The sequence below is a fragment of the Dipodomys spectabilis genome, unplaced genomic scaffold (assembly GCF_019054845.1).
Source record: "Dipodomys spectabilis isolate Male_0828 unplaced genomic scaffold, ASM1905484v1 ptg000023l, whole genome shotgun sequence".
In the NCBI taxonomy this organism is placed as follows: domain Eukaryota; kingdom Metazoa; phylum Chordata; class Mammalia; order Rodentia; family Heteromyidae; genus Dipodomys; species Dipodomys spectabilis.
In genome coordinates, this window is record NW_024870700.1 from 1,922,999 (window position 1) to 1,950,049 (window position 27,051).

Genomic DNA, 27,051 nt, shown 5'->3' on the forward strand with positions numbered 1-27,051 from the left:
TAGTCACACATGCAGCTTTAAGAATCATTGCTTCTCTTCAGAGACAAGTGGCTTGATTTGCATATAGGCTTCTAAATAAACAAGCCATTGGGTACAGAAAGCCCTCAGAGACCCAGATAGATGCTCTCTACATGGCCCCCTTTGAAGGCCAATCACAGAGCATCATTTGTACTTGCCTGTATCTGTTTACCTTCTTGACAGACATTTATTGAACCTCTGTCTTTGCCTGGCACCGGGGACATCTCACAAGAGATGGCTGAAGTAAATATATAAGCTACATTAACAGTTCATATTACAAATAAAAAATAGAATACCATCAAATATTGTAAATGAAAATGCTCTGACTTATATGAGGACAGAATTAATCCAAAGACCCCTCAGCCTTTAGCTGATATTTAACCTTCTTTCTCAGAAATAACATTTAAGCACAGGCCATGTCAGGTGAGGGAGGGTGATAGAGATTTGAGTATTAAGTATTCCTAGCGGAGGAAGCAGCAGGTGAGGCAGGCTGCCAGAGGTTAAGGGACTCACTCAGCTCCTACAGCTGGAATGAGGCAGGACCGGAACCCCAATCTGAGTCTTTTGTCTCTGGACTACCAACTGCTTCCTGGAAGTGACCTGGACACTGATGCTATGGCCAAGGTTTTGTCCTCTACTAGAAGAGTGAGTGGCCAGGACTCGTCTCACCACGAAAGCTTCTCTTCATCCACTGAGTTGGGCTAGGGGTCCTGGAATTCACACACTAGCCTTTGCCAGCTCATCAAATGCTGGCTGTACATGATGCAGAGCCTGAATTCTACAGAGGTCTATAGGCATCTCACAGAGAAGATGCCCTTATGCTGTTTCCTGAGTCAAGACAATGTGTACATGACGGAGGAGAAATGCTTGATCCACATCCCCAGTTAACTCAATTTTAATGCCTAGCATCATGAGGCTGGTGACACCTGGGCCTGTGGCCTTTTCCAGTGTATATTCTGAGGTCCAATCCAGTATGTCCCAGGTCTTCTCCATCCAGCACCTCTCCATGTTTCCTGCTCCTCTCCTCCTCTTTGATGCTCTTCCTGCTTCTTGGGAACCTGTTTGCTCTCCATTAATCAGCTATTTCTTGCCTTTCCTTTCAGTGCCCATAGCTTGTCCAGATGCTTACTAGCTCTTATCCTATTACACATAGCATAGAGATGTGTGAAAAGCCACCATTCCCAGCACATAGTGAGCTGGTGCTGAATAAATGTTTGCCTTCCCTTCAACACTATTTATCCGCTCTGTAGAGTGTGTCATAGGGCTTAAAAGTAAAGACTCGTCAGTCAGGCAAGTCAGATTCGTCTAATCTTTTGCTTTTCTGCTTCATGAACTTGTCCAAGTTGCCCAACCTTTCTTAGTTCTCAGGCTTTTGGAATCATTATGAGGTCTAAATAAAAGACTTTAATACATTAAAAAAAAAAAAAATTACACAACGCTCTAGGCGAACCCTATGCTGCACGGCTTAGACTGAGCACCAGGGGGTGCTGTTGATGCAGGATGCAGCATAGCTTTCCTGGAGCTGCAAGAGGGAACTTCTATTCCACACATATTGGTTTTCTCTTCATCTATTTTGGACTGTGCACCACAACTTTTACTTCAATTTACTGTTACTTCCTGATCAGTGCACTCACACACAGTAAAGCAAGACTTCCCCTTACTAAAGTGTTATACTCTAGAGTTAAGTGGGGAATTCCTTTAAAAAAAAAAAGATATCTGGAGGAGTCATGAAACTCCAAGTGTGTAACTGTGAGTTGTGAGTTTCTCTTGTCTTGTCTCTAGGACTCTCTCATTGTCCTATCACCAATCTCATTGTCCCCAAGGATACTCTACTCTCTCCTTAAAACTCTGTGCAATGCACACCTGTATCCCCAGCTATTCAAGAGGTAAGGATCAGGATGGTTATGGTTTGAAGCCAGTTCAGGAAAAACATGAGTGAGATCCTCTCATCTCAACCAAGAATCCAGATTAATGATTTACACCTATTGTTCCTGCTATGTGTGAGATATAGGCAAGATGATTGTAGGCCTTCACTGGCCCACACATAAACATAAGAAAAAATGACAGCAGCAAAAAAGGCCAGAGGCATGGTTCAAGTGGTAGATTGCCTGCCTATCTGATGTAAGACCCTGAGTTCAATCCCCAGTATTGAACTCTGAACAAGGCAGAGACAAAATTACCCACTTTGGATCCTTCTTTACATGGTTATAACATGCTAGCATTTCCAAGACCTTAGGAAACAACCATGAGAAACAATAGGAAGTGGTACTGGAAATGTAGACTGAGGAAGTTGCCAACCTCCAAAGTATTGATTTGTTTGCGTGTGTGTGTGTGTGTGTGTGTGTGTGTGTGTGTGTGTGTGTGCACGCATATGTGCATGAGTGTTTTATGCATGCACTAGGGCTTGAACTCAGGATTAGAAGTGCTTTCCTTTAAGGTTTTTTTTTTTTTTCCTGAGGGCTAGCACTCTACCACTTGAACCACATCTCCATGTCTGGCTTTTGACAGAGTCTCATGGACTTCTTTGCCCAGGCTGGCCTTGAACTGTGATCCTCAGATCTCAGCCTCCAGGGTAGCTATGATTACAGGTGTGAGCCACAGGTTTCCAGTCAAAGCATTTTTTTTTTAACCACACAACATGTATGTACCTGTCACCCTAAACTAGGACACTCTTAATGATACTCTCCCCAGGTCCAGCTTGTTAGCTCCCATATCAGTTCTACTGTAGGAACATCATGGCTTCCAAGTTTTCCCACTGGGGCACAGGGAGAAATAGAAGCCTTGTGGTAAAAGTATAATTATCTTAGGACTGAGTCTGGAAAAGGAGTTGTTTAAATAGACCCTAAAACCCAAGCTTAAAAACTGTAACTCCTTGTGGTGAAGCTTTATGTTTAACTTGGTAGTTTCTTTGATTCTTTGGATCTCCACAGGAAAGCAAGCATATGTACAAAATGTGGATATGCATAGGAAAACTTCCGGAGCAATCATTGGGACGAACTCATGGCCTTTGGCTGGGTCCATGGCCTGCTGCTAGAGAGCTTCAGGAATGCCCCATACTTGACCAACTTGGGCTTTTCATAGCCAGGCAGAGCCTGGGGAAGATTTCTGGAAAGGGTTAGGCAGGACTTGAATAGGGTTTGGAGCTTGTTTGAGGAGACGTGGGGAACGTGTAAGGGTGAAGTATTTTGGTCTGGAAGGAAGTAGGGGCAGTTCTGCGATTATGTTAATTAATCTTGTTGTTATTGTCTAGAAGGAGAGACGACTGAAATGTGACCAGTTCTTGGTAACGAAGTGTCAACCTCTTATCACAGCCAGGAGAGAGGTCTATTTGGCTCTTCTGTGGTTTGGACTGTGGTTGTGTTTTTGTCTGTGTTCAGAGGAGATGACAGATAGGTCTTACTTTTCAGCCTCATCCATCATGATCAGAGTAGTCTCTTGTCTGATAAAATTGTTTGCTTTCAATAGGAGAAAAACAAATCATGCTCTGAGCACATCAGATCATCTCCCACAAGTCTGGGGCTTCTCTTCAGAGGGTATATGTTTCAGGTCATGCTCTAGCTAATGTCTACAATAGAGAAATACAGAATTGCACCCAGGTACCATATCTCTGTTCAGAAGTGCCAAGGATAATTCTCTCCCTCTATTCCATCCCCACCTTCCCATGACAAGGCTTCTGCTCTGATAAGCCCTCGAAGAAAAACACATTTGATATTTCCAGATCTTCCTGATCCACACTAAGGAAGTAAGCTCTGCAGCCCTCACACTTCATAGACATGATATGTGGCCATCTTTGTTCTTGTCTCTTGGATGTAGGTCCTCCTTTGGTTGTGGTCCCCTCTATAGGGTAGACTCAAGGGAGACCCAGGTTAGTGATCCTAATCGCTTCATTTGGGAATCAATACATAAAAATGGCCATTGTTCATTATTTGGTGGCTGAGTTCTGGGAGTTTCATATGTGTCACATGTAAATCATACAGTGACTTTTTTGGTGCCTATTAGTTAGCACTTCAACTCAGGGCCTAGCCATCACAATCCCTGAGCTTTATTGCTCAAGGCTAGCCCTCTGCCTTCAGCCACCATAGTTCACTTCCTACTTTTTGCTGGTTAATTGGAGATGAACATCTCACCTCATGAACTTTCCTGGCCTGGCTGGCTTTGAAACAGAATTCTCAGATCTCAACCTCCCAAATAGCTAAGATTATAGGCATGAGCCAGGGATGTCCAGCCTATGACTTTTGGAAGAACCTTACTAGAGCCATTTCACTGGTGGAGAAACTGAGGCTCAGAAAAATCTAAGTGACTTGCTTAGATCACCTGGCTGTGATCTAGGAGAGGCGCTGGAGATCAAATCCATACCTGTGCTTATCTGCTCCACAAAACTTGCCTATGGCTGCTCCTCATTCTGGGGACATTGCTCACAATACACTGGCTTAATCAAATAATGCTGCTGTGACTGGCTAGCCCCAGAGATACTTACAGAACACAGTGTGACTGTGAGGTCCAAGTCATGGGAACTCATGGTTTCTTGGTTTTCGTTCCCAAGCTCCCTTCTCTGGTTGGAGCAAGGCATCTGGGCAGGTCTGTGCTGCCTTCACACCTAGAGACAATTGCTCTTGGCTTCAAGGTCATGGGATACTCTTGCTCTATTTTTCCATCACATTCTTCAGTGCTTCTAGAAGAGGCATGGGAACTCGGATGCCTTTGCATATGCCCATGAGCCCAGGAAAGATGGTTTCTACCAGTCTTGCCAAGTTCTATCTAATAAGGAACCCAGGAGGACCCTAAGTGAGCTACCTGATAATACTGAAAATGTGAGAGAACTCCCTGGCATTCCCAAAGCAGAGGGAAATGTCACGTGCAGCTACTGTAGGCTCTGAGAATGGTACGGCCACTTTGGGGAGCTAGGCGACTTCATGTTTCTAGGGAAGCTGAAGGTTTGCAAATCTGGCTGGGCGTTGGTGGTTGGACAGTCAGAGATGATTTTCATAGAAAACAGGAAGTGTTCTGCAGTTGCAGTTGGATGCATTTGTTTTAGCTCCTTGCCCTCAGACCTTCAAGTCAGGAAGTCTGCTGTATTGTAATCACTGAATTACATCTCTGAGAGGGACTTGTTTGCTTTTTAGTGCTGGTATGGGAGCTTGAACTCTGGGCCTTTTGCTCTTCCTTGGCTTTTTTTTTTTTTAATCCATGGCTGGCTCTCTGGAAGGAACTTGAGAGCAGAGAGTATTACCTGCATAGTTGTTGATACTTAGCAGGTGTTCAGTAGAGTATGTGCTCCATTATGTTGATTAAGACAGGACCCAAAGTCTCATGGAATGCATGGCTATGGAAGGTTCTCTAGGAGTGTTTGATTCAGTTAACTCTTGGCCCACAACAAAGCAGTGAACATTCACCAAAACATGAGGCTCATCTGCACTATGCTTGCTGAGGAGCTAGAGAAAAAAATCATTTGACATTTGTGGTCAAGATTCTATTTCCTATCTTTTACATAAATGTTTGTCTCTCCGAAAATGTCCTGAAGGTCACTAAACTTGTGTATAAGCTGCAAGAGGTTTAGCTAAAAGGTAGACGGTAGTAAAGGTCTTTTCTTTTTTATATAATATAAATAAGCCTTCCTACTTCTAAATCAGAGGTGATACAGTTGATACAGTGCCTGTTGAGAAGCTGGGAGGAGATGGGAGAAGACTATGTGATAATTGCTGTAAGAAACACCCCAGATCACAGGGCACCATAGCCTCACACCTGTAATCTAGCTACTCTGGAGGCTGAGACCTGAGGATTATGATTCGGGTAGAAGCATCTGCAAGACTTTATTTCCAATTCACCAGCAAAAGGCCAGAAGGAAAGGTGTAGCTCAACTGGTAGAGTGTCAGCCTGAGTGAGAAAGCCAAACAAGAATGCAAGCCCCTGTGTTTAAGCCCCAGAAGGGGCACAAGAAAAAAAAAGTAAACATGGGTGGGTGCCTGCAAAATATAGCCTTTGTGTTGAGGTTCTTCAAATTTTAGCAGTGAGTTTGAGCTATGGGCAAATGAAGAGGGTGTTACATGCAAATGAAGAGTGTATTTTCAGAGAGACAAGAAATTTAGGAAGAAAATATGTTTGTTTTCAAGGAAATAGTGTGTGTGTGAGAGACAGAGAGAGAGAGAGTGAGAGAGAGAGAGAGAGAGAGAGAGAGAGAGAGAGAGAATAAGGATCTTTAAACAGAAAAGACCTCAGTGCTAGTTAACATTAGGAGTTATCTGGGTGTTCTGAACAAAGCCAGATTTTCATGAAGGTCTTTAATTGAAATGTAGTGAATAGAAAATGGCTGTCTGGGCTCTCTTTGCCTTTCCAGCCCAGAGTCACACCAAAGCCCTCTAGTGCTTTTAAGTTGTTGTCCTGGAACTTCCTTCAGCCTTATGTATTTGGCTACCTCTGTCCTTTCTTCTGAAGCCACATACACTTAAATATAGGGTGGTCACACAGGAACACACCTCCAAAATATCTCTACTGGAGCTGCGGTCATCAGCTGCTGAGCAAACAAGAGCAAACTCCTTGCTTTGATATCCACATTGATTAGCTTATTGCTCATCATTCAGCAAGTCTGTGTAACTCTGGCAATCTCCAGGCCTTGGCCTCTGTGTCACTGTTGTGCGCCTCAAAGCAGCACACCGCTCCCACTGTTCCTATCATGCCATCACTCTGGGTTTGGCTGCTTGTGGACTCATCTGCTATCCCCAACTTGCCCAAGAGCAGATTGGTGACAAGAATCATGCCCACAGGATTGGCTGTGAGATATCCCAGGCATTGGCTGTGTGATGTCCAGTACAATGCTGGTCCAGGGGCTAGCTAGTATCAACATCATGACTGAATAATGACAAATAAGTGAACTAATATATTTCAACTGCATCCAGTTGGAATACCTTCCCAGAAGCTGGATACACAGCTAGAAGGGATTTTGTAGAAATGTGGTCCTTTTAGCACTGGACAAACCACACAATGGTGTAACCTCTGATGTGTTTTGTTTCCTCATCCCTTGATGGTCAGCCTCTTGAGAACAGGAAATTTCTCCTTGAAATCCGACAGAAGAAGCACACAATCCATGTGTGGGAAGTGTCTAATAAGTCTATTTTCTGAGCAGAAGCTATTTACAGAACGAAAATGCTTAGGCACTAAAAGAAAAAGTGGCAATAATGCAATCCACTTGTGCTGCCAGACCACCAAGGACGCCTTGGTAAATATTAGCTAATGTGCAGCCCGATGCTTGCCATTAAGATTTACTGATCGGAATAGAAAGGAACCTTTAAAAAAAAGCACACACACACAAAACTGGGCATGTTATATAACCCAGACACCAGGGACAATCTCTAATCACCAAGAAAGTACACACTGGCTCTGTCTGTGGTCAGATTAAGTGCCATTGTCTAAGCAAGCTAGGGTACCTGTGATGATGTATCTGCTGTGAGAATGATAGGTTTGGTTGATGGATGAATTTATCCTGTATCTTTGTTTCCTCTAAGTGAAATTTTTCTCACTTTTAGAACAAATAGATTAACACCTTTGGCTAATCCAATACATGTACAACTTTAGTAAAGGTCAGTTTTCCCAGAATAAAAACAACAATAAAGGCTGTCTTTACTGTCTTAGTTTCTTACATAACAATGGCCATTTGTTGAGGAGAGATTAACTTGGTTATTTGGTTTCTTCCTGGTGTGATCTAACTAACAACTATGTCTCTCCATCCACCTGTATGTTTGTGAATTCTTGGAGAACTCATTATCTTGGTGTGTGTCAGAGAAATGGCAGGGAGATTGGTGATAACTAGTCTGTTTCTGGCCAAGTCATTTGGCATGACTTTGGAACAGCGAGAGAGCAAGAGAGCGTGGCAAAGGAGAACAGGGCAAAGCTGGCGTCCAATCTATATCTGCTCCTGGGGACCTTAGCTGGTGCTTTGTCATGTCTTAGCATGACGGTATTCAAGCCATGTGAGGTTTGAAAATATATATATACCCAGCTCAGAGCAGGGTCTGGGAGCTACCACTGGCTCTGGTGTGCACCACACCACTCCACTGCTGAATTAGTCTTTTTCAAGCTAGTACCAATTAGCGTCAATCCACTGGTTGAAGCCGGTGATAAATTTGGTCCAGCCTAAATGATACCATCAGGCTTCGACACAGCTCCTAATGCTGCTACGTCCTTGCTTTCGCCAGCCATGGATGCTTCAAGCGAGAGTATGTTTAGGACGTTGGTAAGTTCAGACAATCTGGGAAAATATCGAAGGCATCTTTGTAAGGCTATATACCTTTTTATTGGCAGGGGATAAAAGCTTAGAAACTGGTGTATTAGAGATCATCTGACAAAGAGAAGGAGGTTCACTCATGGTTCTGTGGGTAAATATGGGTTGCAAGAACATGATGGGAGGTGAGATCCACTCCATGGAAAGCCTTAGGGAGAGGATCAGTCCCCAGTGGGTGTGGGCCAGGCTAAGGGATGTCTGTGCAGGGCCCAGGAGGGCTGGAGGGAAGGAGCCTGTATCTCCCTCTTTGCATCTCACCTGGAGTCATCCCTTCATCCCTTTGGAGACTTGAGGTTAATGAGAGCTGAGCAGTGCCCTGCGAATGTGTGCAAGGCAAAGCTGTGGCTCTCATATCCTCAGAGCAAATCACCACACCTGTGATTTTCTCTCTACCACTTCTACTGACCATTGGCTTCCTGTATTTTTATCTGGGCCAAAGCCATGAAGGAGACACTGGAACACTGGAATATCACTTTTGGTTTACAAGCTATCACTTCAGTGGGTTTCACTTCCTGGTTTTTATGACCAAATACCTTTTTTTTTTTTTTTAAAGAGGGGAATTTTGAAATCTATTTAAAAAACCTATTTGCATTGGATGAAAAAAAAATACCACAAAGATATTGCTAACCCTAGTGGACACACCTTTGAATTTCTTTGGCCTAGGACGAGATGTGGTCAGATGTTTATGACTCCTTGGTTTCACCAGCGGTGGCTGTTTAGGGGGAAATTCCCTTTACTATTTTTCTGTCAAACAGAAGTCACAAAAGAAACCATTGAACAGATTTTGGTGTGTGTGTGTGTGTGTGTGTGTGTGTGTGTGTGTTTGTGTGTGTGAGTTGATACTAGGGCTTGAACACAGGGATGTTTTTGCTCAAGGCCAGCGCTTATTACTTGCCCCATAGCTCTGTTTCTGGATTTTTGATGATTAATTGGAGATCAGAGTCTCATGGATTTTCCTTCCCTGGGCTGTCTTTGAACTGTGATCCTCAGATCTCAGCCTCTTGTGTAGCTACAAGTGCAGACAATACTCAGCTTCAGATTGTGTTGTGAAGATCTAATTCCTTCAGATCCTTCCTGCATAGGCTGATGGAATAAACAGTGAGCGCTCATAGACTACGTGGGCAGCTTGGATCTAGGAATGAATGGAACATGTGTCTGCATTTATTAAGTTCAGTTTAAGTCAGTGCTCACTCATTCTGTAGCTCAGAAGCAGTGAGGGAAAGATGGAGTTAATGATGGTGAGTCTCAAACTATTCCTTTCGAAAAATCTTAGCACACAGTGTGTGTGTGGGAAAAGTCCAGAAACAGGCTTGTAGGCCCACAGAGAAAGTTGGAGCTTTATTCTAAATACTAACTTTTTTTGGTGCCAATACTGAGACACCAAATATTGAGGCTCTTGAACTCGGAACCTCCTGTTCTCACTTGAGTTGCTTTCTAGGTTGGTGCCTGACCACTGGAACCAGACCTCCATTATGGCTTTTGCTAGATATTTTGGAGATTGAGTCTCACAGACTTCACTGCCTAGGCTTGCTTGAAACCTTCAGATTTGTGCTTTCTGAGTAGCTAAGAGATGTGAACCAACAGTGCTGGGTACAAAAAGGATTTTCACCAATATTGGGCTTGTCTTAGGAAAATGTTTTAAAGCACTTAGGAAAGTGTTTTAGGAAAATCGAGCTTTAGAATAGGAAAGTTGACTGTGAGAGGTGCTGCAGCAGATATCTTCTTGAGGTAGAGACAGGAGGCTGTATGTTCTAGCTCTCTTGTTGCTGGTTTGCTCCATGGACCATGTAAAATTTCTGAGTCTTGCTTCCTTCATTTTGACAAATGACCAAACTGAATGGAGTCAGAAGGTCTAATGATATATGAGTATCAGTAGCAGGACACCAGACATTTCAGGTAGTATGACTCTTCCTTTCTCCCACCTTTTCTTCCTTTCTTCTTTCCCTCCTACCTTGTGTGTGTGTATGTGTACGTGTCTGTATGCCAGTCTTCACACTTGAACTTAGAACCTGGGTACTGTCCCTAGGCTTGTTTTGCTCAAGGTTAGCACTCTTCCACTTGAGCCACATCACCGCTTCCAGCTTTTTGTGGGTCCTTAATCAGAGATAAGAATCCCACCTGCCTTCCTGCTACTGCTGAGATTCTCAGATCTCAGCCTCTGGCACAGCCAGGATTATAGACATCAGTCATCAGTGCCTAACAGAATGTTCCTTTTTTAAGTTATTAAGTTGTATGGATTTTGAACTCAGGGCATTGTACTTGCCAGCCAGGCAATCTTGAGCTATGTCCTCTTGCCCTTTTTGTTTTAGGTTAGTTTTTTAGAGAGTGTTTCCCACTTTTTTGCCTGGGGCTGACTGCAGGCCAAGATCCTTCTACCTATCCTCCTGAGTAGCTAGAATTATAGATATGCATCACCATTCCTAGCTTATACTCTGAGATAGAGTCCCACTAACACTTTACCTGGGCTGGTTTCCAACTGTAACTCTCTTGTCTGTGCTCTGAAGTAGCTGGGATTACAAGCATACACCACTGTGCCCAACAGCTACTTATTTTTATATGTCACAAAAATATAAACAGTACTTCAACTTACAATTTAATGTTTACTGCTAAGCAGAAAACTAAAAATTTCAAGGGAAGGAGATTTGAATAACAATATCAAATAAAGTCCAGATCGTAACTAGCTACCATTAACATTTTTTCAGGTTCCCTGTGACGACTGAAATCAGGAAATTCTTGGCTATATCATTTTTTAGTTTCCTTCAATTCACATCTTTGTCATAAATTTTATATTGAAGGAATGTGGTCACCCAGTGGAAAGTTCTTACTGAGAATAGTGTGGCGGTAGCCATTTGTAAGTTTGAGTTCTGGATGGTCTGTTCATATATAGGTAGCTATGTCTATTACTTAGCTCTCTACTGCTATGGACAAAAATCTTATTTTCTTTTCCTCTGCTGTGTTTGCAGATCAGGATGTTCAAACATCTTCGGAAATGGTTTGTTGCTCACTGTTTTGGGCATTCTCGGCAAAGAACACGACTTGTTTCCAAAGATGGAAGGTGTAACATAGAATTTGGCAATGTGGATGCACAGTCCAGGTTCATATTCTTTGTAGACATCTGGACGACAGTGCTTGAGCTCAAATGGAGATACAAAATGACCGTGTTCATCACAGCCTTCCTGGGGAGTTGGTTCCTCTTTGGTCTACTGTGGTATGTGGTAGCCTATGTCCACAAAGATCTCCCAGAGTTCCATCCTGCTGACAATCACACTCCTTGCGTGGAGAATATTAATGGCATGACCTCAGCCTTTCTGTTTTCTCTGGAAACCCAAGTGACCATAGGGTATGGATTCAGGTGTGTGACAGAACAATGTGCCACTGCCATCTTTCTGCTCATTTTCCAGTCTATTCTTGGGGTCATTATCAATTCTTTCATGTGTGGCGCCATCTTAGCCAAGATCTCCAGACCCAAAAAACGTGCCAAGGCCATTACATTCAGCAAACATGCAGTGATCAGCAAGCGGGGTGGCAAACTCTGCCTTTTAATCCGAGTGGCCAATCTTAGGAAGAGCCTTCTTATTGGCAGCCACATCTACGGAAAGCTCCTGAAGACCACAGTCACTCCTGAAGGAGAGACCATCATTCTGGACCAGACCAACATCAACTTTGTAGTCGATGCTGGCAATGAAAATTTGTTCTTCATCTCCCCACTGACAATCTACCACATCATTGACCACAACAGCCCTTTCTTCCACATGGCAGCAGAGACCCTTTCCCAGCAAGACTTTGAATTAGTGGTATTTCTAGATGGCACAGTGGAATCAACCAGTGCTACTTGCCAAGTTCGCACATCCTATGTCCCAGAGGAGGTGCTCTGGGGCTACCGTTTTGTTCCAATAGTCTCTAAGACCAAGGAAGGGAAATACCGAGTCGACTTCCATAACTTTAGCAAGACAGTGGAAGTGGAGACTCCCCATTGTGCTATGTGTCTTTACAATGAGAAAGATGCCAGAGCCAGGATGAAGAGAGGCTATGACAACCCCAACTTCATCTTAGCAGAAGTTGATGAAACCGACGACACTAAAATGTAGCAGTGGGTTTTTGAACAGGAGGAAATCTTCGGGTATGTTAGGGGACAGAAGCGTTATGAGTCAGTCAGCAGTTGTAGAGTCTGAAAGTAGAACAAGAACTGGCTATGACTACTGCTACAATGACCTTCAAACCATGATCCTACAGGACACAGAGCCCTGCCGTGTTAGAGCATGTGATGCTTTCATGTGAAACTGCAAATGGGAGCCAGAGGAGCCCACCAGGAATCTTGAATATGATTATTTGAGACTCTTTAATGTTGATGGGGGATAGATAAAAATCATCCACCATCTACCTCATGGACAGACTAAAGGAGATACTTTTTGTAGCAGCTTCTTGAAGGATTTTGAAGCTTTAGATAGGATCAGAAGGCAGCTTTAATTTTGCTTTTGATTCTACGTATAAGAAAATTGTTCCTTTCATTTTGATGCTGACTTCTATCAACAAAGAAAACAACTCCTGACTTAGGGGAGGTGAACTATTCCATTGATGGCAATTGGAGATGGTTACACAGAGAATGGTTGAAACTCTGACCTTCTCCAGCTCCGGTGTTTGGAGCACTCACTGGAGTCTCCGTCATGTGGAGAGAAGTGGAAAGAGAAGACACAGCCCAGTCATCCTGCACCATTCCATACACACAGTGGAGAGGAATCACATGACTGGAACTTGTTTTGTGGCCTGTTCAAATGCTGTGGCCCACACTGGGCTTTGGTCCAAATGATCCCACATGGTACATTTAGACAGAGGCTGAATCTTATACTGTAGAATCTCAATGAGGAAGTGGCGCCGTGGCTCCAGTGGTAGAGTGCTCACCTTGAGCTGAAAGCTGAGGTACAACATCCAGGCCCAGAGTTCAAGCCTCACGGATGGAATCTCAGTAAACATCTTCCTGCAAGGCAAGAATGCTTGAGTTGAACAGGATAGTGATAGTTCCTTCAATTTGCAACAGATGAACTAATGCACTACTAATCTGTTAAAAGAGTACTTATTCCTTGTTCTTCCAAGATGGTGATGGGGACTGTGAAATGCAGTCAGCCTAGGGGAGGGATGCAATGATAACCTGGTGTTTCTTTGCCCAGAGCTTGTACTGAAATCCTATGTCTGAAAGAAAAGTATAAAATATAGAGGAGTGGGATATGGTCTCACAGGACTTTGTTAGATATTCCTGTGAGAGCCAAAGCCACATCTTTTTATAAGGAACCAACTTAATGGACTTTTAGGGAAGGTTTGGATGTGAATGTCTTGTTCATTTCCCTACCTGTATTATTTTCAACATAGTCTCAAAAAAATGGAACTCTAAGCTGCTTAGGAATTTTAAAAAGATATGTTCAATGTGTTAATAAAGTTCTAAAACTTCATGCACTTTCCAAAAGTGTCATTAATTGTGCATTAATCAGCAAGGCAAGTAGGGAAAATATTCCTACTGAGGGTGGACTTTCTCCTGGAAGAGCAAGACCTGTGGGGAGGAGGGAAATAGAACACATTTGTTGTCTGAATCCCCCCCAAGAGGAAGTGAGGTAGGTTGAAGACATACCCCTTCCGGTCTAGTTCCATCAAATCTCTCCAGTGTGAATCTTGGCAGCAACAGAGGGAACACAGGCCATTGTTGGTAGGGATGGCTTTGTTTTTCCAGGACTGGACTGGTTTTGTTCAGATGCATCTGCACATTCTTGTCCTTCTGACCTCGACCTGGGAGCTATGATAGGATTAGGAGTTCATATCTTGTCAGTAGCTGTCATGGTAGGTATGCAGAGGCCACATGGAAGAGGACTCTGTGGCTGTAAGCGCTTAGGAACCACAACTTAATTTGCTGACAAGGCCAAAAGGAATCAACATTGCAAGCTTCAGGGAGTTGGAATTCTCTGTTGGCTGGTTGTCATGAGGCTTTATTACTCTGTAGCCCTTTATGAACTGGTGGAAAAATGAATTCACTCAAGCCAGGCACATCAGTGTCACTGTTCTGGTCTGCACTGCTCAATGGCAGTGAAATGCTGAGGACTAATCCATTTCTTTTGTTAAGGGAACCAGACAAGGAGAATCTTTCTGATCAGTATATTTCTGAGTTATTCCCATGACAAATATTCCTTCTTTAAGATCAAGGACACTTGACACTGATGGCGAACACCTGTAATCCTAAATACTCACAAGGCTGAAATCTGAGGATTGCAGTTCTAACCCAGCCCAGGCAGGAAAGACCATGAGATTCCTATCTCCAAGTAATGACACACACATAAAAAAGCTAGAAGTGGCGCTGTGGCTCTAGAGTACCAGCCTTGAGCAAAAGGAACGCAGTGACAGTGCTCAGGGCCAGAGTTCAAGCCCCAGGACCAGCAAAAAACAAAAAATAATATCAAGGTACTTTCATACTTGTTTGCTCATTCTCTGTCTCTGTCTCTGTCTCTGTCTCTGTCTCTCTCTCTCTCTCTCTCTCTCTTTCTGTCTTTCTTCCCCCCTCCTCAACTTTGTGCTGGTACTTGTCCTTGAACTCAGGGCCTCACATTCTTCATTCAGCTGTTTTTGCTTAGGGCTGGCTCTACCACTTGAGGCACACCTCTAGCCTCACATTTTGCTAGTTAGTTGGAGATGGAGTTTCTTGGAACTGTCTGCCCAGGCTGACCTTAATTCTCTGTTTTTAGTCTCCAGAGGTAGGATTACACATATAAGCCACTGCCTCTGGTGTCCAGTTGGAGTCTCCTCTTTAATACAAATTCCCATCAAAGCTCTGGCACCCATTCACCAAGGCCTTTTAAGAAATGGATCTTGGGGCTGGCAACTTGAGATAGTTCTCAGGGATAGTTAGACCCTCACCTCCCTGATAGAGCCACTGGGCATTTGGAGAGCTGGGGGAAATAGGGCTCAGGAACTCCATGAATGAAGAAAATGGGAGGACCAGAGCACAGCAGTGGGCCAGCTTGCCTATAGATGAGTGCGGGTGTGAAGGGGAGCTTTTTATTCCAGTGCAGAAACATTTCCCCAGCAGGCTCTAACACATCAGTATTCTGTTCTACTTCCTGAAGCATGTCTATATTTCAAAAAACTGCACCCCATGATGTACTATTGTACTAAAGTTTTCCTGCGTACAGATGCCCCTTCATTTCTCTGTTGTCATGGGACTTTTGACTTGGAAAGTCTGACCTTCCAGGATTTAAGGGATGCCATCTTTCATAAGGGTAGCAGGGGAAAAATTCATCTATAAGTGGCCAAGTCAAAGAAATGAGATGATCAATGTGGAGTGACTGTTTAAACCTCTAAAAGGTATGCACGACACCGAATCAAACCTTAAGGAAAAACTTCCCAAGTGGATGACAGGTTTGGTGTGAAAGAATTCTCTCTGGAGATGTATCTTAAATCGAGAGATGGGTGTCCAACAGGATGCTCCTGCAGGGGGACTCTTCCCCTGTCTAGAACAAACAGAGGAAACCTCTGATGGAAAGAAGGCAAATGAACTCTTGGACCCGCCCCTGGGCCGTTACTGTCTGCCATTACAGGAAGTATGTGTCAATCAAAGCTTGACAGGAGAGATAGAGCATTTTATTTTGGAAGCCAGAAGTTTAAGAACAATGACTGGAATTTCCTCTTTCTGTCCAGTAAGGGCTGTTTGTCATTGGGGAGATAAAAGTCCAAGGGTAGGGAATAAAGGTTATCGGGAACTGTGCAACCCAGAGCCATGGGGGCTAGAGGGGGGGGTGCAGGCATGGTGGGAGGAGGGGTTATGGAGGAAATCTATTTCAATGCTTGTCATTAAGTTTCCATTAAAAGAACATTCAGTTAGGAATTCAAAAATAATTTAATCTCCCCCACCAGATGCACCCAGCTGGACTCTTTGGAGCTGAGCCTGGGGGTGAATTGGACACCCTCTGCAAGGGCTAGAAACTTGGTGTATATCTCTCCCTCCATCCAGTACATCCCTGTCTGTGGAATGTTCTAGAAGACACAAGTATCTTTCACACTGGTGAGAAACTCCAACACTTGTGCTGTGGTAGAAGAAGAGTAGCATAGGGGCATTCACTAAGTTATCACATGCCTTTGGTTCACTGTTAGCATTCTGCGTACATTTCCTCTCTTAATGGGCACAATAATCCTATGATGTCAGTATTATTGTCACACCTATTTTTCAAGTGAGACAGGTGGAATGGGGAATTGTCCAGGGTCATATGCTAGTAAAAGGCAGGGTAGGCTCAAAATCCATCAAGTAAGCTTTGGAAGACCATTCGTTAAAAGTCACCAGAGTCACAGTCTCAGAGACTTGCTAGGGCTGTCCTGGAACCCAGGAGGGTACATGTTCATGGCCGTGTTTATACTGTGGGAGAAAGTGCTTAGTACTCAACACAGGTGAGAGCCCTGTCTAGAACTTAACAAGCACCTGGGGATTGCCTGTTCTAGGAAAAGGCAGTGCTTTTCCAGTGTTTCTGCCCAGTGGGGCTTCAGAGGTATCATGGGCAGGGTTTGTACACAACCAATACTAATAACACAAATGAGGATTTATATAAAATAGGTATATGTATATGGATATATGCGATTTTCTTTCTATATATACACTGTATATAATTATATATAATTAAAAACTGTACTTATATTTTATTTCAATCTCCAAGGTAGAAACAGGTAAGCACTACTATAAGCAGTGGAGAAATGGAGTCTGTTCTCTTTGGAGAGTAAGATTCTCCATTCACCTCTGTATTCCTATCACTGATATACTCAGATAGGCAATAAACAGTTTTTGAATGAATGAACAAGGAATAACTGATTTGCTCAAGGACTATGTGGCTTAGTAGATCTGAACCTATATCTAGTCCAGGACCTTTTGAGCAAGTTGTATCATTTACTTGAGAACTCACTTAACTTCATGGAGCTTCAGTTTCCTTACATATGAAATGGGAGACAATTTAAGGGGAATAAGAGATGTCAGATCTATTGGCAGAAAGTAAATGGTGCTGTGAGCCAGTGGTTCATTCCTGTAATCCCAGCTATTTAGGAAGCTGAGATCTGAGGATCATGGTTCCAAGCCAGACTCATACCTCCAATTAACCACCAGAAAACTGGAAGTGGACTTGTCGCTCAAGTGGTAGAGTGCTAGCTTTGACCATGAGAGCTTAGGGACAGCGTCTAGGCCCAGAGTTCAAGCCCCAGAGCTGACAAAAAAGAAAGAAAAGAAAACAAAAGAGGAAGGGGGTAGGGAGAGAGGGAGGAAGGGAAGGAAAGAAGGTTGGAAGGAAGGAAGGAAGGAAAGGAGAAAGGAAAGAAGGAAGGAAGGTCAAGAAAATAAATGGTGACTTGCTAACCCAGCAGGAGTGATGGGGTGGTATCCTGGTACCAGGGCTGATCATACCCACACCTGGTGCTTCCCTGGTGACTGGGGGGCTCTGACAGAGATCAGAGCAAGATCCTTGAAACCAATGACAACACCTCAGAGGCCCAACTCTATGAGCGGGAGGCCTGTTTCTTAGACTTCATTTCAACCCACAGAACCCTCATTTGGGACTTGCTGTGAGCTAGACTCTAGAAATGCCATAATAAGGAAGTAGAGGTCCTGCCCACTGCTGCAAATGACCCTATGATTTTAAGAGCTTCTGTCTACAAAATAACCAGCAAAATGCTGGGTGAAAGTGGCTCAGGTCTGTAATCCTAGCTGCTCAGGAGGCTAAGATCTGAGGATCAAGGTTCAAAGCCAGCACAAGCAGGAAAGTCTGTGAAGCCCTTATCTCCAATTAAATATCAAAAAGTCAAAAGTGGAGTTGTGGCTTAAGTGGTAGAGCACTAGCCTTGAGAAAAAAATGCTTGGGGATACCAAGTTCAAGCCGCAGGACCAGCACACATACACACACACACAAACCCAACAGCAAAAAGAAGGGCTGAAGGTATGGCTCAAGTGGTAGAGTACCAGCCAGTCTAGCAAACTTGAGGCCCTGAGTTCAAACCCTAATGCCACCACCAAAACAAAATCAACTATGTTACACTATTGTTAACAATAAGATTATGGATTATAATTCTTAGTTACCTGAGATTTAAACATTGTCAATATATTCTTCCAGGGTTTAAAGGTGTATTAATAACTTATCATTACTATATTCAAGATTGAAGATATCTTCAACAAGCTACTATACCAGTTTAATAGAATTAGGTTCATTTGCTTCACTTCCTTTCCAATTTTTAGATGGTTGATTATTTCTTTTCATTTTGACTTCTTCTATGTGACACTGGGAATCAAAACTAGGTCCTCATGCTTGTTAGCTAAGGGCTCTGCCTCTGAGTCCTGAATCCTAACCATTTCATTATGCAAAAGTTGATATGATTTCAAAGTCACAGAATAGGCTTTAGAAAAGACACTTCTGTTCCTATGCTCTGTGTCTGTTCCCTTCTCCTATGTAAAGGTAAGCATTCTTATTAGGTTGATCATTCTGCTATTTGCTATTTTTTAAATACATAAACAATCTTGTATTTATGAGGTGCGGGTGATGTGTTGATACACATTGTGGAATGATCAAATATGACTAAGTTACATGTTCTCAGATCTGAGGATCAGTTTGAAACCAGCCCAGGCAGGAAAGCCTGTGAGTCTCTTATCTCCACTTAAGCACCAAAAAAGCCAGAACTAGAGCTGTGACTCAAGTGGTGGAGCACAGAAGCTCAGGGACAATGGCCAGACCCTGAGTTCAAGTCCCAGGACTGGCACAAAAGAAAAAAATAAGTGTCAAGGAGCTGGATGCCAAAGGCTCATAACTTTAGTTTTAGCTACTTGGAAGACTGAAATCTGGAAGGTGGAGGTCAACCTGGGAGGAAAAGTCCACGAGACTCCATTTCTAATTAACCAGCAAAATGGGAGACTGGAGGTGGGGCTCAAATGGTAAAACACCAGCCATGAGCCAGAAAGCCAATGGACAGTGTGAGGCTCTGAATTCAAGCACACACACACACACACACACACACACACACACACACACACACACAGCAAGCGTATTGGGCAAGTTCAAACCCTAGTGCTAGTACTACCAACAAAAAGTACTGAGGAAGACAGAGTCTCAGAATGTTTCTTGGCAGAGGTACCAGTTGATCTAGGATCAATGTGTGGGGGGAAAGGGAACATTTGAAAGGTGAAAGTAGAAAGGTATACCCATCAGGCAAGCACCTATCCAAGACCATCACAGAAGCACTGCAGTGTAACCTGGCATGGAATTATGGGGAAAGAACATGTGGCCATTTTCCCTGGCCACATGTAAGAGGGATAGAGAGGCACAAGATCTGAAATGTGTGAAGGTTTGGAGTTAAGATGGATGGAAGATTGAGTCCCGGTTCAGGTAGCAAACTACCGCAGCCCTTCAAGAGGTGAGGACATGATCGAGTAAGTATTGTAGGAATACATGTTTGATATTGGCATGAAAAATAGACTAGAGAAGGGAACAAAGGCAGAATCTAGTTGTGAAGGGAGGTAAGGGAAAGGGAGGAGAGAGAAATTGAGGCTTAGAGGCCATGTGATTTTCTAAGCTCTTGTAGTTTTGGAGGGAGAAGGAAGGCAGTGGGTGGAGTACAAGCTTTCTCTCTTCTAGTTAAGTCCCCATAAATAACATTTCTGAAGTTACTAAGGCTGAAGGAAAGCTCACCCGGTAAGTTAAGAGGCAGGAAAGCAGTTGACTCTGAAGAATGCCACCCCTAAACCATTTCCATAGGAAAATCAGAGGTCACACACATCCACCTTTGTAATTGGCACGCAAAGAGCAAATAGGAGCCTTTGCCCAAATAAGAGTTTTGGCCTACACTTTATACTTTCTGACTGTTTTATATCTGCATCCAGCAAGGAAAGCCTTTACAGATCAGTGTCAGTTCTATTACAGGCTGAGCGCTTGTTTTAAGAGATGTGATAAAGGCTGGGAATGTGGCTTACATGGTAGAGTGCTTGCCTAGCATGCATGAGGCCCTGGGTTCAATTCCTCAGTACCACTGAGGAATAAGCAGAAATAAGCAGAAAAAGGTAGAAGTGCTGTGGCTCACATGGTAGAGTGCTAGCCTTGAGCAAAAGAAGCTCAGGGACAGCGCCCAGTCCCTGAGTTTAGACCCAAGGACTGGCCAAGAGAGAGACAGAGACAGAGAGCTGTGTTAAGAAAGGAGGAACATATGACCTTTGTGAAACACTGACTTGGTTCAGTTCTAGATGGAGAATGGGGATAAACATGACTCTAGCAGTAAGTTGTTCACTATGCAAAGAGTGCTAGCACCAAAACCCAGGTCAGTAAAAGAAGTATTTGATGTCACTGGATTGGGATTTTAAAATGGTCTGGATCACAGCTTTTGAAATACGCATGTTTTAAACCTGGGCTACTGCCCCAGAGGAGTAGCCTGCCTTGGTTAGACGTTCCTGTGTACGGAGCTATGAACATCTCATTTTGTGCCTGCATCTGTGTGCTGAGGCACACAGATGACTGTATGGTTATTTCATTGTAGCTGTTTTCATTGGCAGCTTTTGCAGCTTAGAAATAATGTGAAGGGCCCTTAGAAAAAATCAGTGGCATAAGGCCAATTATCTTACTTACAGCAGATAAACTTCTAGACCTGTGACTATTCACAATCTAATTGTAGCTGAAGATAAAGAAAATCTCTTAAGTTTGGTCCTTCTCTACAGCTCAAATTGAGAACTAAAAGCATCCAGCCTGCTTTTATGTTGCCCCTGAAGGCTTCAGAAAGAATCTTGTTCTTTCTACCTGAACTCATTCTTAAGAAAAATTCATGTTAAAAATCTGGTTATAGCCTGGTACTGGTAGCTCACGCCTGTAATCCTAGCTACTCAGGAAGCTGAGATCTAAGGACCACTGTTCAAAGCCACCCCGGGCAGGTAACTCCGTGAGACTCTTTTCTCCAATAAACAAACACTCAGAAAACCAGAAGTGGCACTGTACCTCAAGTGACAGAGTGCTTGCTTTGAGCTGAAGAGCTGAGGGACAGCGCTCAGGCCCAGAGTTCAAGCCCCACGACCGACAAAAATAAATAAAAATAAAATAAAAATCTGGTCATTAATGTTCATGTGATCAGTGGGGTCAGGTGAACTTTTTGTAGTTGTAACCAAGTAAAACAGATTTCTCCTGGTGGCTTGAACAGTAAGAATAGTGTTACAAGTCAGATGCTTCTAGTTTCTCCTATTTGTTTTCAAGACCCTTGGGGTTTTTTTTGTTGTTGTTGTTTGTTTTACCCTAAGCGAGGGACATCAGCTTTGGGAAGTGTGGTACAGTCTGAGAGAGCCTCCACTTGATGCTTGAACTCCAGCCACAGCAATAGTGTCGATGACCCATCACCAGCACTGGTGCAGAGCAGGGACTGCTGGTTTTAGCACACGGAAAGCTGCATTGTCTTCCATGGCCGCTTCTATCACACAGTAGGAGCAGCACTCACCGCTTCAGGGTTCTAATCTGTCTTCTTATGGCTCCATTTCAGTAAGATACCCTGTCATTTTAACGCATACTATTTTTCCTTAAGTGACTTAAGTTTGAAAGGCTTGTTTTCTATAGCAGATTAGCCATACCATCTTGTATTCCCTTCTCTTTAGTGTGGTTTGAGGGTGCAGCTTAATTTGTTAGACTTTGGCAGTCCGCTCAGTTCTTACATCGAAGTGCGCACGTCTTCGTGTGGGAAGTGCTCAGCTGTCAAGTATCTCCACCGACGCCGCTGCCCCTCCTTCAGAGTATCTAGAACAGTGCCGGGCATCGTCACTTTTGCTATCTTGATAATAGCATTGGGCTATCATGTTATAACATTGAAATACATCAATTTATTAAAAAATACTTTCATAAGAAAAGAGTTTTGGCCTAGGTGAGAAGCTTTGCCTAGGTGATCACAGCAATGACTTCATGAATGTTGATCAAGTGAAAGGAGGCAATTCATTAATTCCCTGACTTTTGGGGGTCACCAGCAAAATTATTGTTATTATCATTTATTTTGGTGGTGCTGGGGTTTGAACTCAGGGTCTCATGCTTGTTAAGCAAGCACTTTACCACATGAGCCACTCTACCAGTCCACAAAGTTATTTTCAGTTTCTTTAAAAGTAGTAGCTATAGATGACAATGATCCCCAGGACATGTAGGACTTTGAAGTCAGATAAACTTGCTTTGATGTCAGATGAACTTGCTTGAGCTCCAGATTTCCCATTTGCTGGACATGCAAGTTCTTAGGCTTTCAAAACCATTTTCTCCCCAGTTTGGATAACAATAAAGAGTTGCTATAGTCTGGGCACTGGTAACTCAAGCCTATAATTCTAGCTACTTAGGAGGCTGAAATCTAAGGATAGATATTTGAAGCCAGTCCAGGCAGGAAAGTCAATGAGAATTTTTTATGAATGTACACACAGGTATTTTTTCCATTTCCTGGAGTTCATTTTGATAAATATTATTTATTGTTATTTTTGTTTTTTTATTTGTGCTGGCCCTAGGCTTGACCTCGTAGGCTTGGGCACTGTCCCTGAGCTCCATTTTGCTCAAGCGCTACAGCCACCATGCCACTTCTGGCTTTTTCTGTGATTAACTGGAGATAAGAGTCTCATGGCTTTTTTTTTTATCCACATTGGCTTCGAACAGCACTCCTCAGATCTCAGCCTCCTGAGTAGCGAGGATTGTAGGCGTGAGCCACTGGCACCCAGCTGATAAATATTATTTTATTTAACCAGAGGCACATAGTCACTGCATCTTCATGATCCTCCCCTAAGAGTATCCTCCTTTAGTCTCACTGTGTGTGAATGCCTAGAGTCCTGTATAATGTATCATGTCCCAGCAGCATGAGAATCTTACTTCCAATTAACCAGTAGAAAGCCAGGAGTAGAGTTGTGGCTCAAGTAATCATGCACCCCAGTCCCAAGTTCGAGCTCTAGTACCAACACACACACACACACACACACACACACACACACACACACACACACAGAGTTGCCATAGGATGATAGTATGCAATAAAGTTTAATGAAACAGTATGAATAGCATCAGGTGCTGTAGAAGATAGAGACAATGAAGTTGAGATGAGAATTTCCAGAAGATATGCAAAGATGAGCAAGGCAGGGTGTAAGTGGTATGACCTGTACACTTGCCTCGGCTCTGAGCTTCTTATTCTAGGTCCTTTCCGTTGTCTTGATTAAATACCTAACCTTCCTCCCATTTCTGCTTTGGTTTCTGCTATGGTTTGCAGAAGCCTAGAGGCTCAGCAGTGACCAGGGACCCATGCAAACTCTGCTCCTTCCTGGTTATTTTATGAGGGGAAGAAGGTGGGGGAAACACAGTCAGTACTGAACCTCCTCCCACTGGAGAGTCTTCAAGATGCCTGGGGATGAAGGTTAATATTGAACTAACTGGCAGAGGAAGAAGAAAGGGGTAATCATAAGCAAGTGTGCTTTTTGGCCAGCAGGTGGTGATCTACACTTTCAGATTCCCAAATGTGAACTTGACCTGGTTGAAAAGATGCCTTCAAGGATTAACTGGTGGTGAGAGGACACCCCTCCTCCCCCCCCCCCCCCCCCCCATCAACCACTCCCGCCCCAGCAAGCTCTTTAGTGGCTATAATAAAGTTTAGAGTATTCACACATCTGAGTTCTGTCATTTATGGCTCTGACACTAATGAAATGACTGGGAAAGACTTCGGGAAACTACTTTGTGATATTCATGTAGAAATTAATAATTCTACATAAATTAGAATGGCCAAATGAAAATAATTACATTAAGAGTTGGTCAAGTCAACATGGTAGTACATACCTGTAATCTCATTGCTCTGAAGGCTGAGGTAGGAGGATTACTAGTTTGAGTCCAGCCTGGGAAACATAGCCCAATCCTTTCTCAAAAAAAAAGAGGGGGGGGAGGCTGGGAAGGTGGCTCAGTGGTAGAGCGCTTGCCTTGCATGCATGAGGCCCTGGGTTCCATTCCTTAGCACCACATAAGCAGAAAAAGCCAAAGTGGTGCTGTGGCTCAAGTGGTAGAGCGCTAGTCTTGAGCTGAAGAGCTGAGGGACAGCGCCCAAGCCCAGAGTTGAGGCCCCATGACCGACAAAAAGAAGGACTATGTTGGGATTTTTCTTTTTGATTGTTTTTATTTGCTAAAAGCTGAAATAATGTTATTTTCCCCCCTTTTATGCCTGAGAACATGGAGGCCCACAGAGGTTAAAGTACTTATATCTGGATCAATACACGCTAGTCAGAACAGGACTGAAATATAGCTGCATACTAAATTAATTACTCATATAATATGAATATAGTAAATAACCTCGCTGGGTGCTGGGGAGGGCTCATATCTGTAAATTCTAGCTACTCAGAAGGTTCAGATCTGAAGATGGCGGTTTGAAGCTAACCTAAGAAGAAAAGTCCTTGAGAATTTTACCTCCAATTATCCAGAAAAAACAAAAACAAAGCCGGAAGCTGAGGTGTGACTCCAGTGGTGGAATCCAAGCTTTAAGCTGAAAAACCCAGTCCAAGTACAAGGCCCTGTGTTCAGGCCTCTGTACTGGCATGTGCCCAAGTATGCATGTGCACACACACACACTCACACACACACATTAATAATTATTGAAGCCCATAATCACCACAGGAAGCAAGTCCAACCTCTCTGTTATAACCATTGGTCAGCAGGGTCTACATACTGAGCTCTCCTCAATAATGGGAAGAGGCCACCTCTTCTGGGGGGCCTGAGTTCAAATCCTCCTGTTTCCACTTGCTTTTTGTGAAGCTGTTGAGTCACTGAGCCTGACTGAACTGTAACTTTCTCGTCTGTAGGATGATGGCAAGACTTAGCCACCTGTAGAAAAGAGTGAGGGAAACCTCTGCGAAAAGCAGCTTTAAACATAAAGGGGATTCCACATTAAGAGACTATTTGTAGTGCAGACACCTGATCGCCCACCTCACATCCAGGTCGACAGGAGAATGTTTCCCGCAGGACTATTGGCAATGAGGAAAACCCCAAGCACACTGTGACAGGGAAATGAATACCGGGTGGACCATGGTAGGGTGAAATGTTAGGTTATTTTCAACAAAACATCTAAGCACCAAGCAAAGCGCTGGGGTCACATTGGAAAAGAAAATATCCTGGGAGTTCATATATCCTGGGCAGCACACAGGAAATATAATTGTCAAAGAGCAGGGTCACAGGTCAAGGGGCCTAAAACCTGAGTCTGGGGAGATGGGGGGGGGGGGGGGAGGGGAGGAGGGGAGAGAGAGGAGAGAGGAAGGGAGGGAAGGAGGGAGAGAGACAGAGAGAGAGAGAGAGAGAGAGGAGAGAGAGAGAGAGAGAGAGAGAGAGAGAGAGAGAGAGAGAGAGTGTGTGTGTGTGTGTGTGTGTGTGTGTGTGTGTGTGTGTGTGTGTGTGTGTGTCCCCTGGGAAAAGCCCAAAGACGAAGCCTAAAGTGTAGGGTAGAGGTAGTGAGAAACCTGCCAAGGACCTGGTAAAAGTTGAAGATGGGGTGAGAAGTAGAGGGTGGGAAGAAGGGCAGAAAGCAAAAGAACAGGGTGCCCTAGAAAAGGAAACACATGTCCAGGCTCCAGGGCGTGAGAAGAAAGCGTTACACACCACATTTTAAAAACACAGTGTGAAGGTGAAGGCCTGCCTATAATCCCAGCTACTCAAAGAGTCTGAGAAAAGGAGGATTACTTGAACATGGGTGCCAGAGCCTAATAAAGTGATATTGTGAGATCCCCAGCTCCAAAACAGATAACAAGCAAACAAATACAAAAACCTGAAGTGACTTGTTTCACGACATCCTTAAACGTCAAATGAAACACAGGCCAACAAAAATTATAAGCACTCTGGAACTGTGTGTGTAGAGGGGGCGCTGGTCTCTGTCCTTTGGCTTTTTTGCTCCAAGTTGTTGCTCTACCATTTGAGCCCTCCATTTCCTGCTTTATGTGGTGGTGGTGGTGGTGGTGGTTACTTGGAAACAAGAGTCACAATCCAGGTTGGCTTCAAACCAGGATCCACAGATCTCAGCCTCCTGAGTAGCGAGGATTACAGGAGTGAGCCTCTCGTGCCCAGCCCACTTGGAAATAAGAACGTAACTTTTGTTTCAGCTGCTGGTAGATCTGCTGTCCTGTATCCACCTTCATAGGAATAATGGTTTACTGTACTCCATTTTTAAGATCGTCTCCTTGTTTCCTTTCTGGATAGAGCTTTCCTCCTCTGTCTCCCACAAGCTCTCAATATTAGTCCTTTCTTCACCCCTATGCCCTAAATATTTTGCAGCCATCAGCCTTCTATCCTTGGTATTGGACAACCCGTTCTGGTTTACCGGTGGGGACTCCCCAAAGCCTGTGTCCTCCTAAACTATCAGAGAATGGGAAGCCCCCCCTGTCTCTAAATAGGTCTACCCATCACCAACTCTTGAAGGTGTGAGGTCGATGCTAGGACAGAAGAGGCTTCTCAGGGCCTCGGGGAACTTTATAGAGCAACTCAAGAAGTGCTTGATGCCCTGAACAGAAAGCAGGCGGTGTCAACAATGGGAAAAGAGGGACCCAGTGACATCAAGTTTCAGCTGCCTTCTGAACCGACCCCCCCCCCCCCCCCATCTCACCCCGAACCAACGTTATCTTTCCAAGAAAACACTACCTTTACTGCCCTGTCATGGGATTTGAAAAGGGACCCAATCTCAAAGTGCACTCCCGGGGCCCGTCAGACACGCTGCTCCCCCTCCCCCGCACCTCTTCCCCACGCATCACACCTTGTTGTAGA

At 43.9% G+C, this 27,051-nt stretch overlaps 1 protein-coding gene across 5 annotated transcripts in view; it reads left to right on the forward strand.

Annotated features, from left to right (window-relative positions):
- Positions 1 to 13,154, forward strand: part of Kcnj1 (potassium inwardly rectifying channel subfamily J member 1) — a 31,336-nt gene extending 18,182 nt beyond the window's left edge. The window contains exons 2-3 of one of the 5 annotated variants that reach the window (XM_042674930.1): positions 512 to 517; positions 11,257 to 13,154. In XM_042674930.1, coding sequence (XP_042530864.1) covers positions 11,263 to 12,381 — 1,119 coding nt within the window. In that variant the 5' untranslated portion in view covers positions 512 to 517; positions 11,257 to 11,262 and the 3' untranslated portion in view covers positions 12,382 to 13,154. Of the gene's footprint in view, positions 1 to 511; positions 518 to 1,903; positions 2,030 to 7,064; positions 7,232 to 8,066; positions 8,246 to 11,256 lie in introns of those variants that run through there. The other 4 variants (XM_042674929.1, XM_042674925.1, XM_042674926.1 and 1 more) reach the window with 4 other exon arrangements.
- Positions 13,155 to 27,051: the final 13,897 nt, after the last annotated feature.